The sequence below is a fragment of the Epinephelus lanceolatus genome, chromosome 16 (assembly GCF_041903045.1).
Source record: "Epinephelus lanceolatus isolate andai-2023 chromosome 16, ASM4190304v1, whole genome shotgun sequence".
Lineage (NCBI taxonomy): Eukaryota > Metazoa > Chordata > Actinopteri > Perciformes > Serranidae > Epinephelus > Epinephelus lanceolatus.
The window spans coordinates 29,488,929-29,516,906 of NC_135749.1; the positions used below are offsets into that span (position 1 = coordinate 29,488,929).

The following is a 27,978-nucleotide window of genomic DNA, read 5'->3' on the forward strand; positions in this document are numbered from 1 at the left end:
GGTGCTATATTATCATATCTGATCACTATGACAATCTTAAGCCAGATGTTGGTAGTAGCGTCATTTATAAGCATGTACAGTGTTTTATGAACAGATCAAATGTTTTAAAGGTAAAACCAGAATCTGAAAAGTAGATAGTAACTTATAGTCGTCAAATAAATGTAGTGGAAATAATGGCGCAATGTTTGCCTCTAAAATATAGGGAAATAACCCATAAAGTAACAAGTGGTAGCAAGTAAATTAGTAAATATACTTTAAGTACTCTATATTGATCACATATCGAGATGATATGATTATATTTGTATTTTATGTAAGCTAATAGCAATACCCCACTTAAAAAAAAAACTTCATTACAAAAAGTCCCAAATTCAACAGTTTATTTTAAGACTACATTATTTATCAGCAAAATCTACTTTAAGTATCAAAATTAGGTGTGCTATATTATAATACTGGATTACGATTATTGATGATTTTGGGCTAGATGTTATGAAAGTGTATCAGATTTTAAAAGCAGTTCATATGTTTTAAATGTCAAACCTGAATTTGAAAAGTAGATCAGCTTAGGAAAGTTGTAAGATAAATGTGATGGAATTGAAGTATTAAGTGCCAAGTATTATCAATTAAAATAGAGTTATTGAGTAAATAGTTTTCAACCCCTGTATGTTGATAATTTGTTGACACTATATCTGTATTTTATGAGGGAAGACAGTCGTGATAAGAAAATGTTGCTATCCACGGTTGGGCGTTGTTATGTGATGACGTCTCTACGCTCTGTCCCCGCCGCCTGCTTGTGTGCTGCCAGTACCGGAAGTTCCGTTCCCGTCGTGAACTGGGACAGCAAGCGGTAAGTGCATGCATTTGTATTAGCTAGCGGGCCGCGGGTTTAAATTTTAACTACTTTATCCCAGTCCAAACCGATTGTGAGTGTAGCCTTTTGTTGCTTAAGGTGTCTTATGACAAACGGCTCGTGTTAGGGGTCTGAGTGTGAATCCCAACAGTCGCGTGAGGGGCACGAAGAGAGACACCGGCAGGGACAATACAATCAGTGTGTGTGTGCGCGACGTTAGCTAGCAGCTCTACTACCACTAGCCCCGGTTATTGTGTGTGTGTGTGTGTGTGTGTGTGTGTGTGTGTGTGTGTGTGTGTGTGTGTGTGTGTGTGAGAGAGAGAGAGAGAGAGAGAGAGAGAGAGAGAGAGAGAGAGAGTGTGTGAGTGTGTGTGTGTGTGTGTGTGTGTGTGTGTGTGTGTGTGAGTGAGAGAGAGAGAGAGAGAGAGAGAGAGATTAAAGCCGTAGTTATTGAGTCTTTTTGGGGCAGCAGAGGTTTTACATCGCTGAATGCCATCACTACTGAGGATGATGGGTCGAATAACATAGCTAAGCTTCAACCATTCATTGTCTCCTTCCTCTTCGACACCCCCACCACACGCTTCCCCTTCTTCAGCCACCGACACTTTCTATATTTATGTAACATTTGACTGTTTTCCATTCGCTCCCTTCACTGCGGTGTGTTTCTACACCAGCTAGCTAGCAGCTGAGCTATTAACCTCCATCAGCAGCAGGCGGAGAGTAGGGCTAGCGGCTGCTGGTGGATGGTGTATGGGAGGAGGAAGGGGGATGCCTGTCACTCAGTGCCGCATATTATCCTGTTGTTTGCCAGCCATCCGTAACTGTCTGTATGCAGCAGCCAGGGGCCAGATGTATAGGCGATCCGTACGCACAAACTGCGGTGAGAATGTGCGCACATTACGCATAGTTTACACCAGGCGCACGCTGCTGATATAACTGTGGGTGATATGATAAGGGCGAGATTGAATATAAGATAAGAGATGGGTAACATTGTTTTTAGGTTATTAATAATTTCACTGATTGTGTATACTTGCGAGCTGCACATCATATTGTTAAATGTCAGCCACAGGCACCTTTGTAAACTTATGAGTGATTTAATTTCACAGTTCTTTTTATTCATATTTGAGTCATCATCTCCCTGGTAATGATCAGTGTACATCCACGTTTCTACATCCATGTATGGCTATCCATGGGAGGAGAAATGAGGCTCGTGCACGTGCGCCCGTTTCCACTATGATTGAGATACGTGAAACAGAATCTGGCGCACGTGTGGCTTTATGAATATGACAAAAAAAGAACATTTGCTTTTGTGCGTGCCCTCAGTTTAGGTCGTGAGTCTACTCAGAGATTTATGTATTTGGTCAGTGACCCCTGGTGTGTGTGTGTTCAGCCGTTTGACGTCCACACACACACACATGAACTGCAGCACGACTGTTTTTTGTTGTGTGTGTGTTTGGCTTGTGTGTAATTGGAGTCACGCAGGATGGTGACTCGTGATTTGTGTTGCAGAAAAGTAAAACCAGCAGCATTTGCTGTTAATTTTTTTTTTTTTTTACTCATTCATGGGACAATATTTGATGCTCTGTTAAAGTGAAATAAGTGTCAGTTAACTACAACACAGTCTTGAATATCAGGAAAACATTTACTCTAAATTAACATATCCTCATGATCAAAATGTAAGATGCTATCCGCCATCATTTGACAGTATCCATACTTGTATAAACTGACTATATCTTCTAAACCAAACTGTCAAGGTCTGAAATTATTCTTGCCTGTAGTAGACAACAAAAAGGGGGAGGTCAGTGGTGGATGAAGTACCTGAAACCATATTGAGTAAAATTACAGATATCTTACTAGAAAATTACATAGGAAGAAGTTATAGTCACCTATTAAAATATTACTTGAGTAATATTTACTTTACTTAAGTATCAAAACTAATTTATCATAGTAAATGTAATTAAAAATTGAAAGTAAATGCTGGTAATAAAAAAAGTTAGCGGTCAGAATTCTGAGAATTGTGACATTTATTTATTCTTAACATGTAAAAATGAAGTGTATTACACTTGGAAGAAAAACATCTTCATAACTTAAAGAAAGTAGTCACTAGCATGTAGAATCTAATCTGACATGCAGCCTGGGCCTGACTGGAAATCAAACAAACAAAATATTATTACCTAATTATGTTACACCACCGCCACTGGCATGCAACAACTCCAGATTGGACAAACCAGTGACAAGCTTGGAACCTCAACCAATGTTTTCATTCATTGCTTAATCATTTTATGCAGTAAATGTAAAGAGAATAGTAAAATGTGTCCCCAGAGCTAATGGTGAGGTCTTAAGTTTGCTCATTTTGTCAGATCAGCTGTTCAAACTAGAATCATACAATATACATTACAGTATAATACAACAACACAAGTAGCATATTCTCACATTTTAGCAGCTGTAACTAGCAAATGTTTAGGGTTTATGTTGTTTGTTTGTTTGTTTGATAAATGACCTAAATGAATAACCAATTCAGAGCTCAAATGATTAGTCAGTCAACAGTGAATTAATTGCCAAACATTTTGATAATAAATTGATTATTTGATCCATTTGTCAAGTAAAAATAGAACTTTCTCTATTATATAATACATTTATATTCAGTCTTTATTAATTTTAGACTGATTGTCTGACAAAATAAACATTTTTAATAGCTCCCCATTGGCTCTAAGAACTTTTGACTGCCACTTTTCATGCCCATTATTTCTGGCATTTTTCAGACCAATTGATTAATTGCAAACGTAATTTAACAGATAATGAAAAAAACTGTCACAGTCCAAATCACAGCCACTGACATCCAGAGAAGACTGGCGATATCTCAAAAATCCAGTCAACAAAGTGCATCATTTCTACCAATACATTTTGAAGGCTTCTCTGGCAGTGAATGTATAGTTGGTGCATTACCATCCATGGCTTACTGGCAGAGGGCCGTTGAAAATCACAGAAACATTAATAATGAGATTGTTGCTGCATCCATTCAGTTGTTTAAGGAGTGCACGACCAGACACTCCATGTTGTGGATTACATTGAATTTGTGGAACAAGTCCTGTTTTCAGTTGTTGTTTTTTTAGACCCAAACTGAATTGGACAAGATGCGTGTGCACAGCGTGACACTATTTTTATCCACCAGCCTCCTTCAGAGGCATAAAGAGTGAGCCATTGTTTCTTAGAGCATTGAAAACCCACATGGTTGTTTTATGCTGGTACTCCGGGTTATGGGTCAGTTTGAATCTACTGAACAATAAAAGGTGGAGAGAAAAAAAAGGTGTGATTAATCTCCTCTTTGCATGTGCCACCATGTTTAGAGAGCTTATTCGAACAGGTTGTCCAATGTTCCTACACTCCTCCATCTCTCACTCCTTATCTTTCTTATGATCTCCTTTTCTTTGATTCCTCTTCCTTTCCAGTTCGCTTTTAGTCATATTATCAATGTGGCTCTGTCTACTCCCACTCAGGGCCAGAGTGCAGATAAATTACATTTATTGAAAGTAATGGGTTTCTGCCAGAGTTAGAATTTGGTGACAGTGAATGCACATCTTGTGATGCACATCGCAACCACATTACACATCATCCCTGTCAAAGCATTCACTGGTGGAAGAAGTAATCACATCTTGTACTGAATGCTAAAATAGCAATACCGCAGTTTCAATATGCTTGTATCATTAGCAATATCTATTTAAAGTATTAGAAGTTAAAGTACTGGTTCTGCAGAAAAACAGCCCTGTTACTAATTAGGACTAACTAAAGATTACTGTCATTATCGATTAATCCATTGATATTTCCTTGATTAATCAGTGAGTTGTTTGGTCTATAAATGTCAGAAAAGGGTAAAATAAAAAAAAACGTCAATGAGTGTTTCCCAAAGCGCAGGATGTTGTCTTCAAATGTCTAATGTAATATTATATTTATTGTCACAGAGGAGTAAAGAAACCAGAAACTATTCACATTTAAAGAGCTGGAATCAGAGACTTTTTTTTTTTCATAAAAAAGTTTGATGAAAACTGATGAATTGTTAATCAAATTAGTTGGCGATTAATTTTAATAGTCGACAACTGATCAATTGTTGCAGCCCTATTACTGATATATGTTGCTTGTTTCACACTACACAACATTTTTGTCTGTTCCAACAGTCACCATGTCATGTTAGGCGATTGTGGAATCATAAAATCGTGCCGTGACTTGGCCATCAGACATGACAGACTACAGGATGGTCCACACCAATCATCCCCGGTCGTCTTTTATGACATGTGTGATGTCATCGGGTTATTTTTGTCCTATTTTTATAGTATTATTATTTCAGTCATTGTGTCTGTTCACGTGCCGGCCGAAGTATTGTTGTAATAACGTAAAAAGTGCCACCAGTCTGTTTCAAATGAAGCTGGTAGCCTCGGTAGTTGTGGTGAGCAAAAATCCTGCCACTACTTTTTAATTTTATTACTTTATATCCTCCTTTATGAAGAAGTGATATTGTTTGCTTGCTTGATGCTAATGGCAGTACTCACTGGGTTGCTAAAGTGCCTCTGCTGTTTCACACCATCATTTTTTCTCTTTTACTCTGAGTGGTAACGCCCCTAAGGAAATATCAAAAAGGGATGGGGTGTTGTTGTCATACAGTTGTCTACTGCAGCAGATCGCACTGTGTTCCTATTGGTCAAAGTGACGGCTGTGACGGGAGCAGTCGTGAACCACAAAAAGAAAATCAAACATGCTAGACTTTCTGTTGGAACGTCGGAGGCGTCCCAGACTTGGCGTCGGCTGTCATCTACTATGACACACTACACGAGATGAAATGATGGATAATCGCGTAAGACACACTCATGGTCGTTCACAATCCCAGCTGACGCTGTACGACACTGTGTCGGGCTATAATTGGACTGATATCGTGTAGTGTGTATCCAGCATTACACAGATTTGCAGATCTGTAGATTTTTTTTTCTCAAACGTGTTCTTTTTTGAGAAAACTTGGATTATTTTATCTTTTTATCGTCAGTTATTTTATATGCATCACTCAGAGCAACTACTTGCTGTGTAAAGATATAGTGGAGTGATGGTGTCATGAGCAGTAAATGCAGTCACACTACCTCTGTAGCCATTTTTACACAGAGGATGCTACAGGGCTGAGACAGCTCTGTAGCCCCATTCCAATATCGTGTGAAAGAGGCTTGTGTCTTTGTTGCAATCCAAGCTTCTCTGCGGTTTGTTGTGGTAAGCCAGTCCAGCCATGTATGTATGATCGTGCATGGTTTTATCCCAAAGGCTAGCTCATCACCGCCTCTTTGCACTGTGCTCATGTGGTGGTTAACACTGATATCGTAACGGCAGGGGCGCAGAAGTGTAGCGCCCACCCTCTGGTTTTCCCCTGCTTAACAGCATTCACTCTCTCAGCACAGTTGCTGTTTTTAGTGCTGTTTCTGGAGTTAGCGCCTTTAGCTGCTAGTTGCCAGCTCACCAACCTCCATGTTGAGAACTGTGTGCAGTCAGCTTCACATCAAGCCCCTTAAAATGTAACGGTCGGAGAAGTTCAAAGGTGAAATCACTCTTTGGTGAAACTCCTGACAAATCAGAGAAAAGAAATGTGGCAAGAGGCCCAAAAAAGACACAAGTAAAAAAGGTTGAGAATAATTAGTTTAATCTTTAACAATACCTTTTATTTACAAGCCAATATGTCTTTAAATTTTGAAATTTGAATCTAAAAAGTTGATAGGATTTGTAGCTGTTTGATAAATGTAGTAGAGTAATAAATACAACATTCCCCCTGAGATGAAGCATGAAATAGCATAAAATGGAAATCCTCAAGTAAAACAGAAGAACCTAAACTTGCACTGGAGTAACTGTAACATTACACATGTGGAAATTTTCCTTCTTGGTGTGTGAAGATTGATTCTAGAAATCTGTACAGCACTGAAAGAGACTATTTCCTGGTGCTTAACCCTGCCCAGTTTTTATTAAACTATCACTCATTTATCAAGGGTCAGTATCCAGGGCAAAAACAACCCTCTTTTGTCCACACTTGGGTGCTGAAATCAGACATTCACCATCCACTTCCACGTATTTTAGCCGCAAGTTTGACCTTCAGATGATGATTTGTCACCTGCCAAAGAGGAAACACACACTGCACAGGCTGAACTCAGCAGCATGTAGCTGCTCGGCCCTAACAGCTGAGGAATTTCAACACCCGTGGAGTATAATCCAGCTCAAGGTTTACACATTAACCTTTGAGGTTGAGTCATTTCCCTGTTCATCTCCTCATTGTCTATTTACCAATCAGGCAGCACGCCATCTGACCCGCCCGTCCTGTCTTGCCTCATTCTTTCCCACATCAACATAAAAGTTAGAGGGCATTAAGGAGCTTTTACTGCCTGACTTTACTGTAAAGCAACCACCTGATCTCATGCTTGTTATTGACATCTGACTCACTGTGCAGAGAGACGGGCGTCTGCAGCCGATTTACAGAGTACAGTAGAGGGGAGGGGGTGCGTTACATTTAGTTAATGAATCTCGTCAGTTGCTGACATACACAAACAAGCATACCTCATGACTGCTGTTTCAGGTTCAGCAGCAGCAGCAGCAGCAGCAGCGTCTTTATTCATGTGTGTGTGTGTGTGTATAAGTGGTATGTTCTGTATTGTTGTTCCTGTCTGTAGGCTAAATGGCTGGAGATGTAGCTGTCACAGTGAGCTGTTCATTGTCAGTGCTTATGTTTAAAAAAGGTTTAGTCCCCCTAAACTACATAACAGATACAAATATACATGACGCTCCCCATTACCTGTGTCTGTAACCTATTTTAAGTAGGCTCCACTTTTTTCTGAGTTTGAATAAATCCTGATAATTTGAACTTTTGAAGGAAAAGAATTGTTATAAGCATTTTTTTTTTACTTAAACATCCACTGTGTAGGATTTAGGGAGATGTTTTGGCAGCAACGGAATATAATATAAGCATGTTTAGTTTATAATCACTTCAAAATAAGAATCATTGTGTTTTCTTCACCTTGATATGAGCTGTTTATATCTACATACGGAGCAGGTCCTCATCTATGGAGTCCACCATGTTGCACATCCATGTTTCTACAGTAGCCCAGAACAGACAAACCAAACACTGGCTCTAATAGGGACATTTGCTTTTTCACATTGTTAGCAAATCCACCGTGACAGTCAGCACCTGGAAAAGAGAATTTAACACATTTAGTTGTTGTGCTTTCGAGGGAATCCTGCTTTTCATGCATGTGTATACATTTTTATCAGGGCTGCCCATCAAATGCCGTAAAATGAAAATATTGGCACTGGCCAGAAATGAACATTTCTGCTGATGTGACAGGCTGATGAGATGATGCTTTAATTATGCAACTTTAATTAGTTGAAATAGGTAACATTTTCCCAGGTTGTGGCTATTATCAGGATGTCTCGGGGAGAGTATCATCCAAGTGTGTTAAAGTCAGATGAGTTGAACCGTTTTGTTTGAAAATGTGACTTGAAATAAATATGGCATGTTTTACACGTAACCTAAACTGAAGCAGTTTTCTTATTTTTCCATGCTCAACATGTACATTTTGAAAACCATTGTATTTTATGTCTGCATCTGCCAGTGGGCCATCACAATAAGAGTAGGTGTGATAATACGTTAATTCCACTACAAGAGAGACTTGCAATTAGGTGAAAAGAAATGTGTGCACATGTAAGTTGAAAAATATTGGATATGGGCAAAAATCATGCATCCATAATTTATTAAAATTTAGCAAATAATAGCCCTTTTATGATTAAAATTGGTGTTCATGCATTCCATGATAATGGTATTTACAGCTGCAATGATTAGTGATTAATTGATTAGTTGATCAACAGTCTGATTATTGTACTGATATGAATATTTGTGAGTTTAAAAATCTAATAATGATAATAAAATGTTTTAAGATAAACAGTAGTCTTGATACAGATCACTCAGATTTGTTTTTTAAAGACTTTTGACCAAAGTTATAAACTTAACTTTACAGTTAAAAATACATTTGTTAATGCTCTCTGGTGGATATACTGTCTAATGGTGACACTGTTTCTAAATTATATTAAACCTAATTTGGCATAATTTCTGTACTGTGGTTTCTTTGCTGCCGACATACACTGTTGCGGATTAGCTCTAATTGAATTATTATAATTGAGGTTAAGGTAAGGGTCAGACAAAATACGCTTATTGAAGACCTCACTGTGGGCTTGGAGAAATTGTAAATGGCACTATTTTCTCCACTTATAAACTCAGACTAAAGGATTAATTAAGAAAATAATCTGCACATTATTCAGTAATGAAAATAACTGTTGTGACCTTAATGGTATTCCAACAAAAATAATTTATATTCTTCCTAAACAGCTGTCGTATTAATTCACTGACCTTACGTTAAATCAGATTCAGTATAATTGATGAATAATGTTTCCTGAAACAAGTGCCTCTCTTTACTGCCTTATTTTTTATTAATGTTAAGTTCTTGTACCACTTCAGGAGAATATTTATTTACTGTAAACCAAAATATAGATTTAATTATTTTTGATTTACTAAACACATGCACAGGAAGTGGAAACAGGTTTTTTCTTTTTATCTCTAAATACTAACAACAGTTTCTTACAATCAGTGGTCAGCCTGTATGTACTTGAGGGGTGATAATTGGAGACTATGAATATTGAACAATATGAACTTATAAAGAAATATTTCTGTTTTCTGTCTGCATTTTTGCTGTCAGAAAACATTTAGTGAGAAAATCAAACCAAAACTGTAAAAGAAGGAATTTTAATTTTAAAAAGTTGAACATTATCTTCTTGTCTGCTTTATTGAGCTTGTGCAGAGTTCACTTGTCCTGTAGATCTATGAACCATATTAAGTCTGATTCTCATTACGATGTAATCAAATGACTCTAGAGCCCAGGGCTGATTCATTAAAATCGAAGCTGACTGGCAGATTATTTGTGTATCCATTATTAAAAACATCTATCATCCATAAGATGCTGCATTAGATAAGAGTCTTGACTAATCTCTTTACAACCACAGGAATAAAAGATGTCAAGTTTGACCTTTGAGTAGATTTTTTAATATTTGTTGTCTGTCATGTAAATAGTCCTTACTGTTTAATAGTGTTTATTATGAAGGCACTGGAAAGTTAAAATCATGTGGAAATTTGGCAGTTTGCTCAACATGTATGCGTTAAATAAAGCTCTTTGTTTGGTCTAAATGCACAAGACAGCATACTTGTATTTCCATACTGTGTGTTCTGCACTCAGCTGGTTTTTCTGTCATCTCTTCTGATTCCAGCACCTCTTACAGTGTATGTGTGGCAACAACATGTCTGTGCCGCTGCTCGCCGAGGCTGTGACGGTGTCCGGGAAGGAGAGGGAGACCGCGGCGGTGAGTGGAAACCACATAATCTGTAGTGTTTGAAGATGCTGATGTTTCATATGGTAACAGGGAGTTTGACTTCCTCTCCAGACCTCTTGCTCCATTAAAACTATATCAGACAGTCACTGCTCTGTAGTGCTTGATATTAAAGGTATGGTGGCAGACAAGGGCAAACCAAGCAGCAACTCCTGAGGCTGAAAATGAAGCCAGCATTGAAGTGCCAAAAACTGCAGTTCCTTAAACAGGCTTAAACTTCAGAAGCCAGTTATGTAACTCACCTCTTTACATTTTATCAAGGCTTAAAGTCAAGCATATTAAAGGTTGTGGCAGCTCTGAGCGACTGCTGTTAGTATCCTCAGCTTCTCAGTCAGCTCCACCCTATCACTCAAATATGGTCACTTCTGGCTCTGAAAGATCAAGATGGCAATGGCCAAAATGCCAAATTTGAAGCTTCAAAATGGGATCCACAAACCAATGGGTGACAATACAGTCTATGGGACAAATGAGCTTCAGTGATCCAAAATATTTCCATCAAGAAACATGCTGCAACGTCATATATGATATCAATTTAATAACGCATATGAAATCAAATACAACAACGGAAACATGCTGCAAATGAAAAAAGGTGCTATGTGATTCAGAGTCAAAAATAAACAAACCCTGAAACCAAACACAGAGAAACGCTGCATATCCATTCGATACAACAGAAGTTCTCCAGGCCTGTGGGGGAGCTCATGGATCTGTTAATCAATCTGGGCTCTCTGGGTTGTTTTGGATCATCTCACCTGAATGCCTAGTTACTAGCTAAAATACAGCTACGTTTTTAAAGTACCCCCCAACTCAAAAATGTGTTTTTCTTCTGTTTATGTCCCCTAAAATGAATCAACTTGATTATATTGGGGGCGTCGGTGGCTTAGTGGTGGAGCAGGCGCCCCATGTACAGTGCCGTTGCTGCAGCAGCCCAGGTTCGACTCCAGCCTGTGGCCCTTTGCTGCATGTCCTTCCCTCTCTCCCCCCCCGTCACGCTTAAGCTGTCCTATCAATTAAAGGCTAAAACGCCCAAAAAATATCTTTAAAAAAAAAAAAAGAGAAAAAAAAGACTTCATTATATTGACTTGTATCCATGCAAAGTTTGTCACTAGAGAGGTCTTTCACATTCCTCTATTGAAGGGGGTGATGTCAGTACACTTCCTATAAATCTGAGATTCAAACATACGCTGGACTAGCTAGATTGGGCACATCAGAAATAAGAAAGCCAATCTCTTTTTTAATCGGGAAACACATATTGATGGATGAGCAGACTTAGACACAACAATGGCAAAGAAACCTGAAACCTTCGGCGCAGAGCGGACTCTTTGGTACAGAGAGTAGTGAAAGTTTTGAAAGTAAATATGATAAAGTGTGCCATTATTTGGCTGTAAACCAGAACCTGGAGCTTCCTTCCACTATCTACCAAAAAAACAACAACATCGTAGCAGATACTATTGTATGTTTCATGACCACCAATGCATGTGTCAGCCACTGCCAGTAACAAGCTAACAAACAACATACATAAAAGATGCTAACTACACTCATTCCAAGGCCAATTTTGGTACACAACAGACTCCTTATCTGAATCTGGATCTGACTGAGGCTCAAACATGTATGGCTGAATCTCTCTGATGCGCGCTGCATTTTCATCGGTCAACCAAGCGCTAGTAGCTTGTGCCGGCGCTAGAGGAAGTGGAAAGTAAAAACGAAACTTACTGCAAGCAAATTTCTAAATGAGGGAGCAAGAGTAGATCTGTTTCCAGTCCCTTGTCAGAGTTATTTTAAGTGTTATGTGAGAAAACCATGTTTAACAAAATACTAGTACTTTAAGTATTAAAACATTTAAGGGACTTTTAAGTTTTTGATAAATTTTCATGGGTAATAAAGGTTGTTTACTGCAGAAAAGCATAATTTATTTTAATTACCACCAGTTAACAAACAAAAAGCTTACATTTCATTACAAAGTCAAACTCCTGAATCATATTTTCAGATAAAACCCTGAATGACATAATGTGCCTTTAAAAGCCATCAACACCAAGTTCATCCTTTGCCAAAACTTGCAGTAATACACAGTCTTGTTCAGCATAGAAGAAATCCTAATAAAAAGTCCTACTAAACACTATTTCTTTGATCAGGAGCCCTCCTGTAGCTGCACCTGTAGCTGCACCTGTAGCAGGACGTGTTACAGGTACAGTGCAGTAAGCTGACACATTGTGTAGATGCTCAGCTGGATCTGAGTGTAAAAATTAAAAAGCTGTTGTCAGGTACAGTGCAGGGATTTGTGAAACACCAAGATCAAAGCTGACTGTCACTGAACCCAGCTCCTAGCAAACCCTACATGGAAGGAAAGGGCTTTGATCTCTGTGAAGACAGCTGAGTGTCTGATTTCCAGCCAACGAGCAGAGAATTGCCAGCTTTCTAAATTGTTGTTATTCCCTTTCATGGTTTCTCTGCGGGGAGCAGCGTGTGTGGAAACTGGCAGGTAGAGCTTATCTTGGCAAGAATTGAAGATTGGCACCTGTTATATTCCCTGTTTTGGAACAAGTGCGCACACTTAGCTGTCGTACATGGAGTACAACAAGATGGATGTAATGTGATAAATTCTCTCCAAGGTCAAAGCAGGTTTACTGTTGGTTCTTCCCTCCAGCAGATAATGTGTCCAATGTGATCAATCCCTATCAGGAACTTCTAAATGTCTTTTTATCTGCATTTGCAGTATAGTGTGTATATTCATAAATTCTGATCTGAAGAGAGAGTCCTAACTGCTGTTCTTTTTATCTGTGCTGCAGGTTATCTTCCTTCATGGGCTGGGGGACTCAGGGTGAGTGATGTCTATCCCCCCACCCGTCCCTCACTCCCTACACACACTGCTCATGAACAGTGTAAGAATGGAGAATGAGAAAAGTATTAGCTTGGAAGAGTTGAGCTTGGAGGTGGAAAATGGTGCAACTGAACCTTTATTTAATCAGGCGAAGATACATAGAGATTCAATATAATGCTGCATTTGTACTGTGTAAACACATATATAGATCCATAGTCAGTGTATTATCTGCAGTAGATGCTGTCAGCATGGTCCCAGTGTGGAGAACCAGACACCCCTCCATCCTTGGACCCTCAAAAACTCCCCAAAAAACCTTTTAATGGAGAAAAAATGGTAGAAACCTCAGGAAGAGCAACTGAGGAGGTGTACCTCTTCCAGCATGGACAGATGTGCAATAGATGTGGTAAAAAATACAAATACTTAGACCAAAATTTTAATATTCTGATTTTAAGACATCAGGAACACTACTGGAAAGCTACCAAATGATATAAAAAACCCCCTCAAAATAATAGTGAAAATGATCATGATAATAATGGATCCGCCCTTTAAATGTCTGTAGCGCAGCATCGAGTGAACGATTTAATGGGCCTGTCTTTCTGTTTGTGTATTAATTATTTGTCATGATTTAACGTATATGTGAGTAATATCAGAGAATAGGTAAACCTGTACTTTCTACATAATTTGGGTATCTTCATTGTAAATTAGTTTTCTGCTTCAGATAATGCAACATTACCAATATTATTATACACTAGAAACTGAAATGTTGCTTATTTTGTTTTGTATTTAAATAATAAAAATGGCCAATTTGAGACATATTCTTTTTATTCAGGCAAAGTTCTTGTGCATGTGTTTAGACAACATCTCAATGCATTTTTTTAAAAATGTAACAAACATATACACACTCTTTTACATCAAAAACAACAACAACAAAAATACAAAACAGAAAAATCCCACCTCGAACCAACAACAGACTCTACAGTATATAGAAAATAAATTGAAAGAGAGATAGCAGCATTTTAATATTTGAAAGTTTTTGGCTTTTTTCACTAAATAAAAAAAGTTATATGAAATTATTTTTTTTTCTCAAAGTAAGGGATTGAAAAAACAATTTCAGGCAATTTTTGTTAACTTGAGCACAGGGAAACTTTTCTCTGTCAGCAGATCAATGTGAAGACAGCCTTTAAACACCAAAGTCTGCACATAAAATCACTCTGCACAGTGAAGCACAAACATCACAGTGGAGGGACAATAAGCAAACTTCTTTTTTGAGTGGAGTATGACTTGAAACGTAAAACAGAATGTGTGTAGTTTTGTTATTCCTGAATACTTATTTTAATACATCTTACGCAGTATTGTTTTTTGTGTCTAGTCAGAATCTTCTTAGATGTGTAAGTTTGTGCATTGAAACTTAAGACCTCAGTGTTTCTGAGATCCTGACTACAGTCCTGTAAGATTTACATTTGGCTGTGTCTCTTTTTTAGTATCAGATTGCTGTTCGAACTGCCAGAGATACATGAAGTGGTGCTAAGCATAAATGAGGTTAATTGATGCCCTCATTCATGTAGTTTAATTTCATAAATACACCACTCATAACATTGTGAATAACTAATTTAGAAAGCCCTTGAATCAGCACTTCATGTCAGACGATGCCTTCAATCAGATGTTAAATTGTGTCAGTGGAGATTATAAATATTCCCTTTGGTGGGTGTTTTTCTCTTAAGTGCCTGATTGTACCTCAAGTACATGTAAAGTGTTTTTTATTTATAGGCCACATGTGGTGTCACTCTCTGTATTGTACGTTGTGCTAAGTTGTAATACATTTGGGATTTGATGTGCTGCATATTTGTCATTTTGCTTAAGCTGGTTGAGAAACCAAGAGTTTCTTTCTTTGTGTTTTCTGTCAGGCATGGGTGGGCAGAGTCTTTGACAGGGATCCAGCTGCCTCACGTCAAGTTCATCTGCCCCCACGCGTAAGTCATTTTTTCCTCTCTGATTCCTTCTGTCATATTTTATTCCTCCAAGCCTGTCACTTGTCGGCAGGGAGGAAAAGTAACATCTTTCCCTTTTTTGTGTGGTTACGGGGCGTGAAGGAAGAGGCTGCTCTTTATTTATCAGAGAAGGGGGGGTGGCTGCGGTGTGGCTCGGTTTCTTTATTATTTCTCTTGGTAGAAATGTCCTGAATGTCTGGATCAGAAATAAGGTGAGCACACATTTGCAGGTGCCAGACACCGCTCAAGCATGGCATCTGCAACGTGCTGAACCAGGTTGGAGAAACACTGATTTGTAATGTAAACTGCTTTATTCTGTGTTTTTTTACCAGTTTTATTCACCTGGTCTGTTTGTTTTGGAGAGAAAAAGACCTCTGCAGATAATTTGGCTCACGGTAAAAACCTCCTGATCAGTTAATACTGAAGGAATCCTGACCTGGAGAAGTTTCAGCTGGTTGCAATTTGCAATCCTCACCTAGGTGTCACTAAATCCTCTTAAATCCTCCACACTGTTCCTTTAAGCTTAGATTTGGTTATGTGTCCTGATAGAAGCATGATGTGTTCAAGGACCGTCAGAATTTTGATTTTCTGACCATAATTTCAGTTTTTACAGCTACTGGCTGTGATAAGTTTAAGTAAATATGCCTTTGACACTCATCAGCAAGTTTTGGAGTTCAAAGAATATTAAAAATAAATACAAAATACAACAATTTAAAGTTGTATGTTTTTTCCTTAAGCCAAAATAAAAAAAACATAAGTCCCTCCCAGTGTGTAAAAAAATATTTGACCTGCCTCCCCCATTTTGCACATCCCGCTCCCCTCTCAAATAATGAGCAGTTTCTAATCTGGGAACAAATAAACAGGTTTTGGCTCTTTTTTTACAGCCAATTTGCACATCAGAATGTAAAAGCAGCTTCAAATCAATACTTTATCTATAATCAAAATAAATTAATACACCAACATTTATCTGCTGGTGATCTCCTACACTGCTTGTCATGTTTTCATTTGCCTCCCCCTCTTTGTCCTCCCTGCAGACCCCCGATCCCCGTCACTCTCAACATGAAGGCTATGATGCCCGCGTGGTGAGTTGGCGTGATGAAAACAGACTCAACACTGGCTGCTATTGTTTCCCTGGCAATCACAATAGGCTCCCATACTGGCATTGACAATACTGCAGTTGTATTTATTGATTTCCCTAAATGCTCGCCTCCGCATGTGCTCAGGTTTGACCTCATGGGTCTTAGCCCCGACTGCCAGGAGGATGAATGTGGAATCAAGAAGGCAGCAGAAAGCAGTGAGTTGACCTGAAAGTGTGAAACATGATATTTACATGATTGTTACCTCTCTATGATGCACAGCTTTTCATCCCATCATTACCTTTCAGAACACCTATAAACATTTTTGCTTTGAGACTGTTTCAGGCAGGCGTCTAGTTTTCAAGATTGACCTCCTAACAGCCAGAAATGTGTTGAAGGCCTGAAGCTCCTCCCAGTGGTCAGAGAGCACAACAACTCTTTAAAGTACAGAGTAAAACAAGACTAGATCAAACTTGGACCATGTCTGAAATGCTGTAGGACTTATATTTTGAAATGAGGACTATTAATTTTAAAAGTAAGTAAGACATTCAGTGTAACAGCCAAGCTCCCAGGAACAGCACTGGACTTTGAAGCCAATTTGACACTGTGGAAACCTTGAAATTACAACTTTCAGGTCCATCATGAGATGTCAATGGGCCCAAAAAGACTTTTTTTCCATATACCTACTCTATGAAAAAGACATCTGTAAATTAGTGGATAATTTTTTGGAGCATTAAAACCCCTGCAAAATTACTCGTTTCAGTACTAGAATTTGGTCCAATAACATTTCAAAAGTCTAGGAGAGCTGCACATTAAAATCACTTTTACTGCCATTCAAGTTAGCGGAGGGCTAAAACAGAAGGAAGCCGTTTAGCCAGCTGAAGTCTGAAGAGCACTTGCTCTGTGGGTCCCACAATGTAAAAGGTTTTGAGTAATTTCATACAGCAGAAATTTAGCTTTTCTGGCTTTATGTGCCACTGAGCACCTCTCATAGGAATGGATGGGGCCTGCCTCCAACACTGTATCCAGTTCTCTATGTATATCTGTGGTCACAGTGCTGGCCCTGTTGTTGCAATCCAGCCCAAAAATAAATGTAAATACATGTTAAAATGAAGAATGGTATACTTGGACACAGAAGAGGGGCACTGCTTTCTCTGGAGCTGTACCCACTGATCATTTAACACAACCCTCCCCCCCTCTTCAGCTCCAGTCCTTGATGTACGTCCCCATGTAAAAGGTGGCCAAATTCCACTGATAGATAGTTTGTAAAACAACTTATCTTGGCCAATCATCAAAAGGAGAATTTTTTTCATTGTGGTGGCATCCATTTGGCATTTTAACACAATATTAATTTTAACCGGTGTCTTTTTTCACTTTCTGCTCATAACAGTGGCGATGCTTACGTTGTAACACATAATGGTCAACAAAGTTTGAATAAATTTAATGCCTTTCTGTTATAGCTTGCTTTTTCCACTGTGCTTTTATGCTAACATCACAGTGGTTATAGAAAATGAGCTGAGCAAAGTTGTCACTCATCTGATAATGGCATTATGCTTCCTACACTGTGACAAGTGATGGATGAAGCATTAAGTTGTTACATTTTACTCATGTAGCAGCTGGCTAGTTAGCTAGCTAGCTTGCTAATTCCACTTTGCTTTAATGCTACACTGGTTACAGAAAATGAGGAATACAGTAATATGGGACTGTCAGTGACCAAGGCTCTTTCAACGCCAATTCATTTTAAAAGAGCAACGGCTGATGGGAAAACTCCATCACTTATGTCTTCGCTCACGCCAATCAATGGTGTAACATCCCTCTCTCACTCATGGACAGTTTTGTGTTTATGAGGCTTAGCATGCTGCTGTCCAGCAAAAGAAAAGCTAAAAGTGACAGGGAAGGGTTTGTTTACAATTATATGTTATCATAATATGTTCTCTCTCTGATACAGTAACCATCATGTTTGTCCTTGCTCTCCTTTAGTCAAGGCCATAATCGAGCATGAGGTCAAAAATGGGATCCCCCCACATCGCATAATGCTCGGTGGCTTCTCTCAGGTAGGACTTCATATCTTAGCGTTTTGTTATACAGTGGAAACTGCTTATAGTGATCACGGTTACAGTGATCAGTCGCTTATATGGATCAAAAAGCTTCCTATGCAAACTTTTAGAACAGCCTGGATACCAGCGTTTAGCTTGTCAGTAGCACTTGCCATTGTCGTTACTACCTCTCATTAGTTCTGGCACCGCTTGACAACAGCTTTACATTGCTGTTTGTCCCACTGAAGTCCCCCTGCTGCACTCACTGGTTGGTTTTTATTTTAACCAAGAAACCACTGTTTCATGTCATGATGCCAGTCAAATCAGTCAACTCCAAATGAGTGGAGTGGGCGAATTCCAAGGTCTGGACCCAGGCAACCGTTGGTTTCCAGCTGGCTACCTGAGGTCAGTGCTGCATGCATATTGAATTCATGACAGGAGAAAGAATCATTTTCTCTCAATAAAAACGGAGTCTACTCTTTGAGTGATGGAAACAGAAAACAAGTGCACACAGGGAGAGTACCCATGTTTGAAGCCGTCCTAATGAAGTGGATTTATAATGCTCAGTCTCGTAATGCCCACATAAAGAAACGGCTGTACTGTGTTTTGAAACAACCCATAAAATTCAGTCAGTCATGAAGCTGTCTGTTTTATTACTTTATATCCATGTAATAAATATATAGATGTCAAAGATAAGGTAATCTGCATGAGAAATAAAGAAAAAGAAAAGAAATTCATCCACTTAGAGTAACCAGTTTGACCCGACAGGTGTGATCAGTATTAGCAGTTTTCACTGTATTCAACAAGACTAATGTCTTAATATCTGTAACTCTGTGTAGGAAATGTAAATTTATGCATTTAATAAACCTCTCGCTTGGTCTACTTCCTCCATTCCTCCTCAGGGTGGAGCCTTGTCCTTGTATACCGCCTTGACCTGCCAGCACCAGTTGGCTGGCGTCATGGCCCTCAGTTGCTGGCTACCACTTCACAGGAGTTTCCCAACGGTAAGTCGCAGTTTTACTGGGGTGAAGTTCGCTGATTCTCCTGCTTCCTCCATTCAATTCCAAAGGCCCTAACACACCGAGGACAGTCAGCCATCTGTCAATGTCAGGCTGTCAGTGAGCGTCTGTGGCCCTCATTTTTGTGGTCTGCCCCTCAGCATTGGCCATAGTCGGCAATAGTTATTTCCTCTCACACAGGCGCAGAACTTACATGCTGGTTGGCCATAGGGCTCTGATCAGATCCAAAATATCAGGCCTGACCCTGGCCCCATGAAAAAATGCTGATCACAGATTTTTGCTGCATGCTATGCTTGGCTGTAATCTTTGCAGTGTGTTCAAATGCATTTGTGTGGCCAAGACACAGGAAAGTGAGTTGACGCAACTGTCGGCCTTCGTTGCAGCTAGTTCATTGATGTCAGTTTGATGTGTCTGTGTCTGAAGTCTGTGTTGTATCTGTCCCACAGGCGTCAAGTGGCAACAAGTACATCCCAATCCTGCAGTGCCACGGTGAGATGGATGGCATGATCCCGATACAATATGGTTGTCTGACGGCAGATAAACTCAGAACCATAGTCGACCCTCAGATGGTCACCTTCAAAACCTTCCCAGGGCTCCACCACAGCTCCTGTCCTCAGGTACTGTAACACCGTGTGTGTGTGTGTGTGTGTGTGTGTGTGTGTGTGTGTGTGTGTGTGTGTGTGTGTGTGTTTCATTTTGACATTTAAAGGGCCAGTGTGTAATATTTGGCATGGTTTATTTTCAATCTGAATCTGAATATTCTACCCATTAATATGTTTATATAAGTGTATAATCGCTATAAAATAAAATCGTTTGGTTTTCATAGCCTTATAATTATGCTTTTATATACACATATATATATATATATATATATATATATATATATATACAGTACAGGCCAAAAGTTTGGACACACCTTCTCATTCAATGCGTTTTCTTTATTTTCATGACTATTTACATTGTAGATTCTCACTGAAGGCATCAAAACTATGAATGAACACATGTGGAGTTATGTACTTAACAAAAAAAGGTGAAATAACTGAAAACATGTTTTATATTCTAGTTTCTTCAAAATAGCCACCCTTTGCTCTGATTACTGCTTTGCACACTCTTGGCATTCTCTCCATGAGCTTCAAGAGGTAGTCACCTGAAATGGTTTTCCAACAGTCTTGAAGGAGTTCCCAGAGGTGTTTAGCACTTGTTGGTCCCTTTGCCTTCACTCTGCGGTCCAGCTCACCCCAAACCATCTCGATTGGGTTCAGGTCCGGTGACTGTGGAGGCCAGGTCATCTGCCGCAGCACTCCATCACTCTCCTTCTTGGTCAAATAGCCCTTACACAGCCTGGAGGTGTGTTTGGGGTCATTGTCCTGTTGAAAAATAAATGATCGTCCAACTAAACGCAAACCGGATGGGATGGCATGTCGCTGCAGGATGCTGTGGTAGCCATGCTGGTTCAGTGTGCCTTCAATTTTGAATAAATCCCCAACAGTGTCACCAGCAAAACACCCCCACACCATCACACCTCCTCCTCCATGCTTCACAGTGGGAACCAGGCATGTGGAATCCATCCGTTCACCTTTTCTGCGTCTCACAAAGACACGGCGGTTGGAACCAAAGATCTCAAATTTGGACTCATCAGACCAAAGCACAGATTTGCACTGGTCTAATGTCCATTCCTTGTGTTTCTTGGCCCAAACAAATCTCTTCTGCTTGTTGCCTCTCCTTAGCAGTGGTTTCCTAGCAGCTATTTGACCGTGAAGGCCTGATTGGCGCAGTCTCCTCTTAACAGTTGTTCTAGAGATGGGTCTGCTGCTAGAACTCTGTGTGGCATTCATCTGGTCTCTGATCTGAGCTGCTGTTAACTTGCGATTTCTGAGGCTGGTGACTCGGATGAACTTATCCTCAGAAGCAGAGGTGACTCTTGGTCTTCCTTTCCTGGGTCGGTCCTCATGTGTGCCAGTTTGGTTGTAGCGCTTGATGGTTTTTGCGACTCCACTTGGGGACACATTTAAAGTTTTTGCAATTTTCCGGACTGACTGACCTTCATTTCTTAAAGTAATGATGGCCACTTGTTTTTCTTTAGTTAGCTGATTGGTTCTTGCCATAATATGAATTTTAACAGTTGTCCAATAGGGCTGTCGGCTGTGTATTAACCTGACTTTTGCACAACACAACTGATGGTCCCAACCCCATTGATAAAGCAAGAAATTCCACTAATTAACCCTGATAAGGCACACCTGTGAAGTGGAAACCATTTCAGGTGACTACCTCTTGAAGCTCATCGAGAGAATGCCAAGAGTGTGCAAAGCAGTAATCAGAGCAAAGGGTGGCTATTTTGAAGAAACTAGAATATAAAACATGTTTTCAGTTATTTCACCTTTTTTGTTAAGTACATAACTCCACATGTGTTCATTCATAGTTTTGATGCCTTCAGTGAGAATCTACAATGTAAATAGTCATGAAAATGAAGAAAATGCATTGAATGAGAAGGTGTGTCCAAACTTTTGGCCTGTACTGTATATATATATATATATATATATATATATATATATATATATATAGCAAGGGCCATGCTTTAGAGAGGTCGCCATCTTGCACCGCCATGTATGTACGGCAGACCGAGCGGACAATCCAGCCAGCCAGAGAATGCGTTTCGCGTGTATAAATGAACCAACGCAGACAGCGGAAGGAAGGAGGAGGAGGAAACAGCAGAGAGTGTTAGTAGTTCGTCGATAGAGAGTAGTGAAATGTTTTTTTTAGTTATAAAGTTTGCGAAGGGACCACACTTGCCACGCAACAGGAGAGAATGAACCCGAACCGTCATCTGCGAGGAAAAGAAGACACAACTTCACTCCTTGTGATGCACTCTCTGCAGCGCTTTTCCTCCTGATGATATATCTCCCCAACCATGGTAACAGTAGCACCGAATCCCACTCTGTGCATTCAGCCTCTCTTCTCGCCCGCTCAGCATCAAACGCATGGAGTTCCTCATCTGTATGCTCCGGCTCAAACAGGTATGGCTCTGGGTCTGTGTCCGCTACAAGAAACCCTTCAAAATCGCGTTCAAAGTCGTCCATTGCAGCTGCTATAGTCCGGAGATATTGCTAGGCTAAATAAACAGCTGAGCTCTGTTTACCGGCTACGCTGTCAGTCAGTGTGCGGGCTGGAGATTGGTGGAGCAGAGAGGGAGGGGGTGCCCACTCGGTATGGTAAACGAGTATGTGTGTATGAAGTGTCTGTTACGCTAGAAGAGTCAGAGTTTGGGACGGAGTCTTTTACCCCCTGGAGTGTTACCAGAGTTTTTGGAGTGCTCAAATAAACAGGCCTTTTTCCCGAACGCTCCTCTGGTCTCCTGCTCGTGAAGGATTCATTACAATATCGTAACATGGTTTAGATTTCTAAATAAATATTCACCTCGTCGCTAGATAGACCTACTCCTGAAAAACTCGTGCACAAGGCTTTTTGTCCCTACGAGGCCGCCGTCATTTACCCGACGGGAGGGGTGAGCGAGTGAGCCCTGCAATCTAGAATTTGACCACTGATGTCACTGTTTTCAGCCCATTTTACACACTGGTCCTATAAGGGTTTTTCTTTCTGTTGGCAAAGCTGTATCAGGTGTCTACAAAGTGTAAACCTCAGGTACTGCTTGAACCAGGATACATTTGAACCCGATATTTTCTAACAATATTTTCAAATCAGTTTCTGATTCAATCAGAACAGACTCATGTCCCTATATTCCCTGATAGTGCTCCACCTGCCAGTCACCTAACATTGTCCATACAGAAAATAAAGTGGTCTCTCATCTCTAGAAACCTGAAATATTCTCTAACTCTAGATTGTCTAACCCTTATCTTACTACAGTCTGTCCTCAAAACAAAGTTATCCCCCATACTTTTGGAGACGAACATTCAGGGCTGCACAATTAGTCAAATAATAATCACAATGTTGGCATCCCACAATTAAATGAACACAATCGGCTGTGATATTTACATTTAGAAGGCGCTCATAGAAAACTGCTCTGCATATCAAACCAGTTGCCTCCTAAACTAACAGCAGCCTGCACTTTTCAAGAGCTGTTATGAGGCTATGCATGCACCCTGCAGCAGCGGCAGCCTGTGAAAAACGTTCCTGAATGTTGCGACTGCAAACCGGTAAAACGAGAATCAACTTTATCACCTGGTATTTGAAAGTATTGCGGATGTAGGAGAGACACATCATATGCAAATAGTGCATTAGACTTGTGACTGTGCTGTGCGTGATAAAGCAAGACAACTGACCTGTTCAACCACCCGATAAAGCACCACAATCTGGAGAAAGGTGAATGCATGAAGGCCAAGAATAATAACATTACCTCACTGAATCCCTGTTCTTGTCCAGCAGCAACTCAGACATCCTTAACAGCGGTAATTTGTGGTTAGGAACATCCCTAGTTTTCATTGGTTACATGGTGTAATAGCATATTTATTTGAGTTTGCCTGTATTTTGTGTTAAGTTTTCTTTATATTTTGCATCTAGGAGATGCACTGTGAGAAAGGACCAGTCTTGTTTTGCAAAAATTTGTAGTCTTGCAAAAATTTGTTAATTAGTAGGAATGTAGCACAACATGGGGGTGTAGGCACTGTTCTGATTATTTGAATGTCCAGTGTGTAACTTTAAGGGTGGTTCATGGATAGGGTTGGGTATTGTTAAGATTTTAACGGTTTTTACTACTCTTATCGATACTGCTTATCGATCTGGTATTTTAACGGTACTCTTATCGATACTTTTTGAGGAAGAAAAAAACAAATTAAGAACATAAATTGCTTTATTTTCTCAATTCTCATTATGCAACAAAATAGTTTTTTTAACAAAACATTTTACTTTTTACAACTTGAAATGTAAAATACATAAAATAATAGTGTTGTCACGGTACCAAAATTGGGACCCACGGTACAATACCAGTGAAAGTATCACGGTTCTGAGTAGTATCACGATACGACAGCAAAAATTAGGCAGATGTGCCTTTTGTCATTTATAAAAAGATAAATCACTTTTCTATAATACATCAATGATATTTCAATGGAATAAATTACTTATTGACTTATTCATACTTCAAAAACAGCATCAATAAGTGATTAACATAGGGGGGATCAAAATAAAATAAATAAATAAAATAAAAATCAACCAGCCACCCTCCTCCCCTGACAAGTAAAGAACAGTCCCTCCATAAGTAAAGAACAGTCCCTAAAGTGCGGTGAGGTTTGTCCTGCCACAAAGAGAGAAATGTGAACGGCTCGTTTCTCCTCTGACACGTCACATACCTGCGTGCCGCCACAGCTCGGCTGTTCAGGTACTTCTGGACAGTCATGACACCAACAAAGAGGAAGATATTGGACCTCGAGCCCGGCTTCTCCGTCGCCGGTAAGCCATTATCTTGCGCCACGGAGCACTATGGCCGCCGTATTTGACAGGAATACGTATTCCTGTCTGTGTCTGTCGTTCAACCCACAACCGACAGGATTTTGCTGCTGGTTGAAATCTGTACTCGCACAGCGTGCTCCTGAATGATTTCTTTTACTTGCAGCAAATGCAGTAAAATGCTCACACTGTACAGCTCTGTGGAAAACAAATCACTGTAGCATATATAAACAAATCTAGCCTACAAGTAAAAATATTAGATATTCTAGGTATTTTATATGGTGATGTAACATTAATCACTAAGGCTAGACCAGAGGGGGGGAAATCCCACGCACCCAGCCCAGGCCATAATTATGGTTATATTCATGTATTCAGAAGTATCTAAAAAATACACAAATAAAATCCCAAATCTGAAACCCTATTTAGTAAATAGGGTAGCAAAATAGCTAATGGTTATTAACTCCACGTGTTGGCTGCTAGCATAATGTTACAAACCTGGACTGGATGTAGATGAACTAGCTGTGCTAGGGCAGTCAAACACTGTACATCTTTCTGGATGTTTCACTGGAACAACAGCCCCGCCCCCCTGCTCTCCACTCACACACAGCAGGCAGCCAGGTTGAGCGAGACAGATCTCTCGTCTTCAGGGAGAATAGCAAAAATTATGATACAATGACGGATAATTGACGGAGTTGGTGAGATAAATGTACAAGATAACGTTTATCTTGTAAAAAAAAAAAAAATAAACGCGACTGCTCCAGTACCAATAGCAGAACCGTTAAGGTTAGTGCTTATCAATACTGCAGTCTTGAAGAATGTAGCCCTGGGGCTCGTTCAATACCGGGGTGCGGTACCCATCCCTATTCATGGACCCGCTCCTATGTAGATATAAACGGCTCATTCTAAGGTAACAAAAACATACACTAAAGAAAACAAACTTATCATATTAAATTCCATTTCTGCCAATATAGCCCCCTAAATCCTTCACATTGTACCTGTAAATGTCCGGAATCAATGAATGATTGCGATAAATAATCCTGATCTCAATGCTGATCAGAAATATCATCACTATCATTTTGCCCATAACTGTGCAGCCCTCCAAACAGTCAGTAGCTCAATAACGTTTTACTTTTCAGTAGGGATGAGACAACAGAATCATTTGTCAACTTTATCAATATCTACTTTGTTCTCTTGCAGGAGATGGCAGCTGTAAAGGAATTTATCGAGAAGTATTTGCCCCGAATCTGACCTCATCTCATCCCCACTGTGACCCCCTGAGACACTGACCTCTCACCCCCGATCTGCCATTCTCCCACAGGAAACAGCCATGAGCACCCCTCTTCCACACACATCGGCAACATGACAAACACACGCATGCAAACACACACAGACAGACATAACAATCATGATTTGATCCACACTGCTAAACAAAACACATGCTTCTCCATGCAATTAAATCCAACAACACTCGTACTGAAAACAGATATGTCAAACACTGATTTGATTATAACATCATTAAGTGCTCACACTCACAAGTCTTAGCCTTTCGGAGGGAGAAACACTGACTCACACAATACATTCCCTTTGGTTTTATTTTAACAGCTTCTTTCTGTCACCTCCTCCCCACTTTAGTTTTTCTCCTCTTTTACCTTGTTTTGCCTCATCCTATCCTCCAGCTGTCACATCCTCCATTGCTTCCACTGCCACACCTTTCCCTCTTTCATCGCTGTGCCAGTTTGTAAGGCGTTAAGTGGAAAACCGACCATAAGATTTCGTTGGATAAGCAGGTTAACACCTGCCTAATACTGTCAGTGACCAAACCCAAGCGCTATCAGACTGGACATCACTTTCCAGTCTTTTCTGTGTGGCGAGACATGCTTGCTGCTTGTTGCAAATTGACCTCTTTTGGTTTAATCTGATTGAACTTTTACACTTGAACTTTTGCGGCTCTCTGATGCCAAGCCAATTTGACAGAAAATATTGGTTGTTTGTAGTCTCCCATTAATAAATACTTGCAGCAGAGAAGAGGGGACACTTTAGTGTGTGCTAAGACACTAACAAAGTCTAATAAAACCATAGACTGTATAAAAGAAGTGGACGTAGCCACGGTGACGTCACCCATTGGTTTGTAGGCTACCGTTTTGGCCCCCAGAAGTGCACCAGGCTGTGAGCCAATTTCCATAGTGGCCAAACAATGTAAGTACATTTGTCACGTGATGCTGTTGGGCCCAAAAAGACGTTTTCTCATAGACTTACATGGCAAAGGAGAAGTCTGTAAATCAGTGAATATTGAGCTTTAAAAAAACAACCTGAAATGACTCGTTTCACTATCAGAATTTGATCCGTTCGGTCTGACGACATTTGGAAAGTCGATAAGAGCTGCATAATTGAATCATTTTGTCCCAATTCAAGTTACCAGAGGGCTAAACTGGAAGTAGCTGGAAGTACTACGGAAGCAGTGCCGATCGTCCAGGTAGTTTTATATGTGGCAGTTGAACTTTTTTGACTCCATGCGCTACTGAGCAACTTTCAGAGGAATGAACGGGACCCCGCCTCCAGTTCTATTTATACATCCATACTCGAATTAGGCATTTTGGCTGTCACCATCTTGATTTTTTTGGAGCCAGAAGTGACCATATTTGGATGAGAGGGTGGAGCTGTTGAGGAGTGAGGGGTCGATCTGACCAGAGCCAGAGGGCAATCACAAGTTGGCTACTCTAAATGGGACTATAATTAAACAAACAAACAAAAAAAACATAATAGGTGTTTTCAGACCATGGGAATTTTTCCAGAATTTTAAGAACCCCCTTTTTTACTGTGTTCAACTGCAAGATCTAGGAAGTTGTTGTGTAGTTGTGTAGTTGTGTAGTTCTTGGAACACTGTTTTTGAGGGACTCAAGTAAGCAGGATCATTTTCAAGTTGCCCCTTGCTAACCATTAGAAAGAATGCACGTCCATTATTTTATACAGTATATGGGTAAAGCCCTTACCATGCTATTTCCTGACCCCCCTGATTTTTTGCTACACCACACAAGCAAATTTTGCCAATTCAGTCTGACAGCAGCTTCAGTTCAGTGTCTGAGCCCAACAGAGTCTGACTCATGTTCTGGTTTCAGAGCTGGAGCAGCTGGTTTCCTACCAACCCACTCATCCCACTGCCTGCCACCCCATGACTTGTACACTGCAGCCTGTCCAGGTCTTGTATAGCTAATCTGTCTTTTCATTAACGCACCAACATCCACGAGGGCCTCACATATATTTCGTAATTTCTTTTTTTTTTTTTTAATTAATGTGATAAAATATCATGAATTATTTGAAGAAAATTAAATTGAAATAAAATAAAACTAATCAAT

At 39.9% G+C, this 27,978-nt stretch overlaps 1 protein-coding gene across 1 annotated transcript; it reads left to right on the forward strand.

Moving 5' to 3' along the window:
* The first annotated feature begins 782 nt into the window (after nucleotides 1-782).
* On the forward strand, nucleotides 783-27,978 carry lypla2 (lysophospholipase 2). The gene is made up of 10 exons (XM_033637160.2): nucleotides 783-844; nucleotides 10,175-10,267; nucleotides 13,078-13,109; nucleotides 15,014-15,079; nucleotides 16,132-16,179; nucleotides 16,321-16,391; nucleotides 18,154-18,227; nucleotides 19,112-19,213; nucleotides 19,675-19,845; nucleotides 25,823-27,978. Exons 2-10 carry the CDS (start codon nucleotides 10,190-10,192, stop codon nucleotides 25,871-25,873), a joined length of 693 nt encoding a protein of 230 aa, XP_033493051.1. The 5' UTR covers nucleotides 783-844; nucleotides 10,175-10,189; the 3' UTR covers nucleotides 25,874-27,978.

Bases quoted from the DNA above. Each gene is read 5' to 3' on its own strand.
- lypla2 (XM_033637160.2), top strand. From the start codon at position 10,190: ATGTGTGGCAACAACATGTCTGTGCCGCTGCTCGCCGAGGCTGTGACG. The intron at 10,268-13,077 runs GTGAGTGGAAAC...TCTGTGCTGCAG, and splicing joins AGGAGAGGGAGACCGCGGCG to GTTATCTTCCTTCATGGGCT. The intron at 15,080-16,131 runs GTAAGTCATTTT...TCCTCCCTGCAG, and splicing joins AAGTTCATCTGCCCCCACGC to ACCCCCGATCCCCGTCACTC.